The 8,116-nt window shown below is 37.3% G+C and overlaps 1 protein-coding gene across 1 annotated transcript; it reads left to right on the forward strand.

The window, feature by feature from the left end:
* The first annotated feature begins 1,119 nt into the window (after positions 1–1,119).
* On the forward strand, positions 1,120–7,568 carry C1GALT1 (core 1 synthase, glycoprotein-N-acetylgalactosamine 3-beta-galactosyltransferase 1). Its single transcript, XM_032234556.1, has 4 exons — positions 1,120–1,287; positions 3,586–3,811; positions 5,095–5,762; positions 6,301–7,568. Exons 2-4 carry the CDS (start codon positions 3,589–3,591, stop codon positions 6,526–6,528), a joined length of 1,119 nt encoding a protein of 372 aa, XP_032090447.1. The 5' UTR covers positions 1,120–1,287; positions 3,586–3,588; the 3' UTR covers positions 6,529–7,568.
* The last annotated feature ends 548 nt before the right edge of the window (positions 7,569–8,116 follow it).

Consider the following 8,116-nt stretch of genomic DNA (forward strand, 5'->3'; position numbering starts at 1 on the left):
GAATCTGGATTTCCCATTGACTTTGCTTTCAGAATTTTGCTGGGAAAGTTACAAATGATGATCATGTGATCCTCCCCTCCCCCCAGGGAAATCATAACTGCCAGTTGCCAAGCATCCAAAGATTGATCATGTGACCATGCAGATGCTGGAACAATCGTAAGTGTGAAAACCAGTCATGCTACTTTTTTCAGGATTGTTGTATCTTTGAATGGTCGCTAAATGAATGGTTTCATATTAGTGGTCTGCGAGATTTAAAATTATGAATTTAGTGGTCCCTGAGGTCAAAGAAGTTTGTGACCCCTGGACTAGATGACCTACACGGTCCTTTCCAACTTTGTTATTCTATTCAACAGTATTTATGGTGAAACTCTTATCTCTCAGGGCTGAGACATCTTTTACATACTGGTCTGGCTCCGGGCTCCCGAGGTCGTTTTATTGATGACAAGGTTTAGCCATTTTTAAGAAATGAAGCCTGGTTTTTCAAGCCTTATCTAGAATAATCATATTTTCTTTTTTAAAAAAATTAAAGACAAATCTGAAAAGAGGCAAATCTTTAAGGGGATACATAATGATTTCTTTTTTAAAAAAATATTGATAACTTTGCTTTACAAAAGAAAAGCTCAACAGCAAAAATAATAATTAAATCCAAAGGACAGCTTTCAGAAATAAAGGACTGTTCTTTTTAATAAAAGTATTATGGTAATAGAAGGATCCATGCTCCACACCGAACAGAGTAAAACAACCCATGTTGATTTAAAACAAAAGTTTCCGGCCACTATTAGGAAAAGTGGTACTTTATATGTTTAATGCCAGCCTGTGCCAGCCTGCTTTCTCTTAGTTTTAGTGTAAAGCACCCCCCTGAATATAGATGCGAAAGAGGGACCGCAGCCGAGTCACCCACAAGGGCAACCTTCCCGGCCGCTTCGCGCGTCGCTCTTCCGCCCTCAAGCGGCCACCGCGTTCGCCCACCCGATCGTCAGGTAGGCGGGAAGAAGCGCGCAACTCCACCCCGTTTCCACAGCTTCAGCGCTTGGACCCTATCAGCGAGCGAACGAGGGGCTGGGCGGAGCAAGGGGAAGCGGAGCTCGGCTCGGGTTCCCTCTTTTTCTCCGGCCGGCGACCTGCAGTCTGGGTAGTTGCGGTGTGGCAGCCTGCTCGCAAGGTTGCCAGCGGGGAATGCTATTGACAGCACTTCCCGCGCGGTCTCTGCTCTTCCCCGAGCGCTCCTGAGCGGAGTTGTCGGCCTTCCGCACTGTTCCCCTGGAAAGAGGCGGGCAGGAATTAAAGGTAAGAGGAGAGGCTGAAATGCGGTGGTCGGGCCTGGAGAGCGGAGCCGAGGGAGCGAAGGGCGAGGCACTTCAGGTTCGGCAAGGATGGAAAAGTGGCGAGGCGCGTATAATAGTCTTTAGAGATAGGGTGCAAATACAAAACGCCGCGTGGAGTACAAAGGGCTGAAATGTTGCTGTAGAGGCATTTTGACAGCAAGGGTATTGAAACCGAAGAAACTGCGCTTATTTCAGTGGGGCCGCTTTAGTCTGATGTCTTCCGGGAGTGTTTTATCGCAAATCCTATCGCCCCCAAGCAATGACGAATTTTGTTACTGTCGAGGGAATATTGGGGGGGGGGGGGGGTCCCAGTTTGAGCGGGGGTTGCGCAAGAGCAAATCGGAATGAAATCCAGATACGCTCTTTGGAAGGGAAAAAATTTATTCGAGTACGTAAAGAAAACCCTCGGAGTTAAGTTATAAATGGGATATAAAGACCAGGTATTTTTATAAAGAAAGCCGTTTTTTGGGAAGGGATGTAGGATGTGAGCCTGTACTACGTGTCTTTTATAATGTTTAATTTGGTGAATGTGTAATATCAGCGGGTAAAGGATTTTAATACACTTCTCATATTGCAAACTTGTTTTTTTGCTGTTTTGGGCAACTCGTTTGTGGGTTCAAGGAAGAACCAAGGAAGAATGTGTAAAAGATTTACCTGTTTGCTATTATTTGTGCAGGTTGATTAGTTTGGTCATTAATTACCAGAAGTGGATTAATGATCTTTGTAATACGATATTCTAGTCTCTCTCTCTCCCTCCCGCCATCCAATTTTATTTTCTTTAGGCAAGACCTAAGGAATAAATTGGTTTCAAAATTGGTCTTAAGTGTCATTCTCTGTGCTGCTGAATTCGATTTTGCTCTTTCTTGTAGTAGCCTTTTCATCTTTGAATAACCAGAATGGGCCTAATTGTGCCATAAGTTTCATATTTCCCAACCAGTTTGGTCAGGACGTGCTAACTAAATGGTAAACACTGTAACTTAATAATCTAAATCTGCCCCGATTGGTGTGTTTGGGTTGATCTACCTATTAAGCCTGATGTTATTAATTATCACTGTAGGTAGGTTCATATGAGATTAAGGGTGGGAGTTGTTTCATATAACAGTGCTTGGAGAGCAAGAATATCCAAATAATCAACTTTTCTATATACCCTGAGATGTCAGTGCATTCATGGCTTCATGCAGGGAAAAATGAGTTAATAGAGAGGTATCAAACTTGGGGCCTGCCGGCTGGATGCATTACATGCTGGCCGCCCCCTAGCCCCGGTTTAGGGAAGGGGGAGAAAGTTGTGATATGCCACGTCATGATGTGTCATCGCAAGTTTGACACCCCTGAGTTAGTATGTCAGCAGTTGCAATGATGGATATGTTACGTTTGCAGCTTGCAATACTAAAACAGTTAAACAGGCATAAAAATATTGCAAACTCTCCTTCCAGGGTAGAAATATGTCACACCTGAAGTTTTAAAAGTTTGCTCATGTGGAAGATGAGAAAATAGGAATTTTTTTTTTTCAGAACCAGGAAGACACACAATTCATTCCTTGTTTGAAGTGGATATTTGCCAAGCTGAAATGAAAGAATACTTCCTGGAGTCATAGTTATAGAAAAAAGAATAGCTGTATTATGCCTCCATTGCATTCCATAAAAGATGCTCCACCTTGAGTGACATGATAAAAAGACCCTTATAAGTTTCAGTAAAAGAAATATCCTTAAATGTTTTATATATGTCTTAACGTGGCAAATGATTCTGTGCAATTATCTGAACATTATGTTAAATGTTGAATCATAAATTTATGCAGTTGATTTGTGCCTCCCTGTTTCTCTTCTCTTTACCTATAGGAGACAAAAGCTGCATGCACTTTTTAAAATCCATTAGTGCTCTTGTAATGAAATACCTTAAAAAAATTTTTTTTTAAAATTTTGCACTCCAGGTTGATCTCTTTCCCAACAAGATCATAAACATATAGGAATTTTCTCTTACATGCGCGCGCTCACATGCATGCACATGCGCCTGTGCGCGCACCCACCCACCCACACACACACACCCCAACATATTGTACCCTTTGTTTCTGAGTATAAATGCATTTTGTTTATATTACATTTGTTTGGAAGGCATCCGTCCAGCCCATCCTTGTCATGAGAGCTAAAGATTAATTAATATTCATTAATTAATGATTATTCAATTTCACTACTGACTGTATTTTTCCTCTGTTTATTCATGTGTAACCAATGTAAAGTAAAATAATGGTTCCTCTGTTCCTCAGGAAATGGCGTCTCCAAAATCCTTATTGAATATTCTGACCTTCACTTTTGGATCGGCAATTGGTTTTTTCCTGTGTTACTTACTGTTTAATTTAAGATTAGACGAACAAATCAAGGTTGAGCCTCACATTCTTCATAATGATCCTCATGGCCATCATTCAGATAATGATGAAAACAATAACCTGAAAGGACAAATGAATTTCAATGCTGATGCTGGGCAACATAAAGGTATTTATATGTTCTAAGTGGAGCACTTTTTATTTTTTACATATTTTCTACATAATAAGTATCATGTTTATCTGAAAGAAAGATTTTAAATAAAAATTTTATGGTCATGTTTTAAATGATCCATTGCCAAAAACAGAGCTGATCTAAAATATGCAGGTCGTCAGTTAAGGAGCACCCACTCAGAAACTTAGAAGTTACGATGACATTGAATGAGTGGTAATTACTTACGGTCTTTGAAGTTCTAGCCATTGCAGTACCCCTGTAGTTACATGATTGTGATGGTTTCAGTGTCTCACAATCAAAAGATCACTATTTGTGACCTCCCTTGCCAGCTTTTGCCACAAGCAAAGTCAATGGGAAAGCCGGTAAGAAAGGTCAAAACTGCTCCAGTAAGTGGTTTCCACTGCTTTTTCTCCTGAGAAGTATACTACAGGATCTCATATACTGTACTGCTCACCCACCTGCAGTCTCCTCTTCCCGCGGTCCATAATTCATTCCTGCTTTTTTAAAAAAAGTTTTTTTAAATTTTTATATAAGTAACCACAAGTATACCATTACATCTTAACAGACACTGTTTTGTGTTATCCAATATTATATCAATTCCACTTAGCATCAACCCACAACTACTATCATTTGCTCTTCCACCATATTATGCACTATTTCATAGCCGCTCTACCTTTTACCTTTCTCCTCCCTTCTTCCTTTCTTCTCTCTACCATCCCTCTCTTCTCTACTTCCCCTTCCTCTGTCCTTCTCTTTCCACTCCTTCTATCTCTCCTACTTTTTTCCTTCTAATTCCCTGATTCTATCTTTCTAATTCCCTGATTCTATCTACCCTTTCTCTACCTTTCTCCCTTCCACTTTCTCTGCTTGGTTTACATGGTGTATTTCCGTGTCCGAGCAAACTCCATTTAATATTGATGGTGTAATAGTTATATTCCAATAAACATCTTTCATATTAATAATTTTACACACATACTCCTTTTAAGAGTATACATACATAAGAATTCCATTCCCCCCCCCCCCAAAGTTTATTTTTTGGATAAAGTGTGAGCTGGGTTCAAGTTTCTAGCTATCCTCATAATACATTCCTATTTTTGTGTGGTGCTGCAGTACCCCCTTCGCATCTGGTCAAATTTATGCTGAATTGCACTAAGCCCTTTTCTATTTGGCTGCACTCCTGTGCGCCATTATACTCCATCCTTTGCCCCCTCAGAATTGTTTATATTACTCATTTTTGTGAAAATTAAATTGAATAACATATCTCCTCATATCTTCCCCAGATGAAAATAAAAATATTGCTGAAGACTTGTACCAGAAGGTAAGAATACTTTGCTGGGTGATGACAGGTCCCCAAAATCTGGAAACAAAAGCCAAACATGTCAAAGCTACTTGGGCCCAGCATTGCAACAAAATCCTATTTATGAGCTCTGAGGAAAACAAGAACTTTCCAACAGTAGGATTAGAAACCAAAGAAGGCAGGGACCACTTATACTGGAAAACTATTAAAGCTTTCCAGTATGTACATGAACATTATTTTGATGAAGCAGATTGGTTCATGAAGGCAGATGATGATACTTACGTTGCACTGGACAATTTGAGATGGCTCCTCTCAAAATACAATCCTGAAAAACCCATTTATTTTGGGCGAAGATTTAAGCCTTTTGTAAAACAGGGCTATATGAGTGGTGGGGCAGGATATGTGCTTAGCAAAGAAGCTCTGAAAAGATTTGTGGATGCCTTCAAAAATAACAAATGTACTCATAGCTCTTCCATTGAAGACTTAGCATTAGGCAAGTGTATGGAGAGCATTAATGTTGAAGCTGGAGATTCTCGGGATTCAAGCGGCAAGGAAACCTTCCATCCATTTGTGCCAGAACATCATTTAATCAAAGGATACCTTCCCAAAAACTTTTGGTACTGGAATTACAACTATTACCCTGCTGTGGAGGTAAGTTTTATTATGGGGGTGGTTATAAATATTATTGTTTATTAGATTATTATTTATTAGTGGTTATTAGAAATGTTTTAACTGTTGAACTTCTGTAGTTGCTTTTTTACATCAGATACAGGATCCATGTAGCCTTATTATGACATCTAGGACATTACCATGGCTTAAGGCATAAATTTTACTATTTCACATCTGTTTTAAAAATGGGAGATATCTGAGCTTTATGCATGGAAACTCCATCATACTACGTTTAATATTTCCTACTTCTAAGAATACCCTGGAGAGCATCCATATGTGGAAGAGATTGAAATACCATTTCCCTGACGTGAGTCTACTATATCGTTACAAAACAGTTGTATACAATTCATATTTAGAGACAAAATACAAAACAAATATTTTCAGAAACAACATGTTTTTTTTCTTTGTAAACACAGGACAGAACCATTATGATTGAAGTCATCTGATCTGCATTTATTTAACTATAAAACATGACTGTTTTCTTTGTTGCCTTTTGATTTGTTCTTTTTTCTTTTTCTAGGGCCCTGCTTGCTGTTCTGATCTAGCAGTTTCTTTTCACTATGTAGATGCTACTACTATGTATCATTTGGAATACTTGATTTATCATCTTCGTCCTTACGGTTATCAATTCAGATACAATCCTGATGTCCCAGAAAAACAAAATTTAAGTGAGGCTACAAAAGGTGGTATCAAACTCAAAGCTGAAGAAAATCTTCCAAAGCTTCTAAATAAGGGGTTGCTCAGCTAACAGTGGCAAAATGAATTTCCTAAGTGTATTTCCAAAGTATTCTTTTGTATCCTTTTCTAATATGCTGGTACATTTTTTCCATATGCCAAGGGACTGCATGCAGTACTTCTATCAAAGCTTTACTTTACTGACACATAGACTCAATCTGCACTTGAAACAAATACTTTTGTTCCTTTTCACACATGGACTTTCAACATTGTCATCCTTTTGCATTAGGATTTGAATGTATTATTACCTTTTTCTAACAAAAAATTCACTCTCTCTGCTTTGTTAAATCAGAAAATGATGAAAACATTCAAGTATGCATATGAAGAAAACACTTAATGCCATGAAATCATCCGAAAAAACCTGCAGCATCAAAAACGACGGCAAGAGGCCAAATTTAAATAACATTTTCTTAACAGCTTGAAGACTTTTATTGCAATTTTTGTATCATAGCCAGAATGTTTCCATATAATGAAGTCTTAATGGTATCCAAAAGACAGGTGCAAATATCGTTAGTAGATATGTGTAAATATAATTCAGTTATTAGAAAGATTGTTGTCTAAGCAAACAAAATATTTCTTGATATTACTGTTTTTCATTTGCTTTGTTTCGCTGTTTTAACTTCCTCTGGAACATGAATTATTATATGAACTATTCATTAGAAATAGGCTTCTTCAAGTTTCATTCTAAATATTCCGAACTGGATTTGTTTATATTAGAATATTAAATAATGTTGTGAATTTAGTATTTTTAGCTGTTTCTACTTTAGAGTTAAATACTTTTTAATTAATCTTCACTAATATCTTGGTAACAAATTTTGACAATTACATTTTTTTTCTTTGTTGTTTTTCAACACAACAAGAAGATCAGTATTAGGAATAGGAAAACATGTTGAGTTTCAAATACACAATTATAGATAGCTACTGGATAAAATGGATGTTATTAGGACCACTCAAAAAGTGTTGCAACTTGAAATATTTCTCATGTCACTATATACTATGTGATAGAATTACTTTTAGTACTACAGATGTGTAGATTTCTGCTTTTATCGTGAGGCTGAGAATGATTTCAATTTTTCTCTAAATATATTACTTTCTATATATTAAAATTTTTATGTGTATATATAAGGATGTTTAGTAATGGAGCTGATTTAATAATTTAATTTTTAGCTTTCCCTAGTTTTTATTTTTCTTTAGATGCTTTTTAGTTAATCTTCACTAACATTTTGACTACAACTTTTGACAATTGATTTTTTCCCCTTCCTTGGTGTACATTTCAAGCCACCAATAAGTTCAGTATTGGGGATAAGTAAATGTTTTGAGCTTCAAACATGCCATCATAGATTGCTCCTGAATGCAACGGATACACTTTAGACCACTCAAAAAGTGTTTTGAACTTGCAATATTTTACATGTCACTATTTACAAGAACTGTGGTAGAATTTCTTTTCTAGTGTGAATGTGTATATTTTTTCTATTTTTCTCATATTCCCCCAAATTATTTGCATTGTTTTCTGAACATGGCCATTTAAATTTATCTGATTTAGTATATCCAAAATTGGTGATTGGCAACAAAATCTATTTTGTAATTGAAGGTCCCACGTT

This window comes from Thamnophis elegans, chromosome Z, assembly GCF_009769535.1.
Source record: "Thamnophis elegans isolate rThaEle1 chromosome Z, rThaEle1.pri, whole genome shotgun sequence".
Lineage (NCBI taxonomy): Eukaryota > Metazoa > Chordata > Lepidosauria > Squamata > Colubridae > Thamnophis > Thamnophis elegans.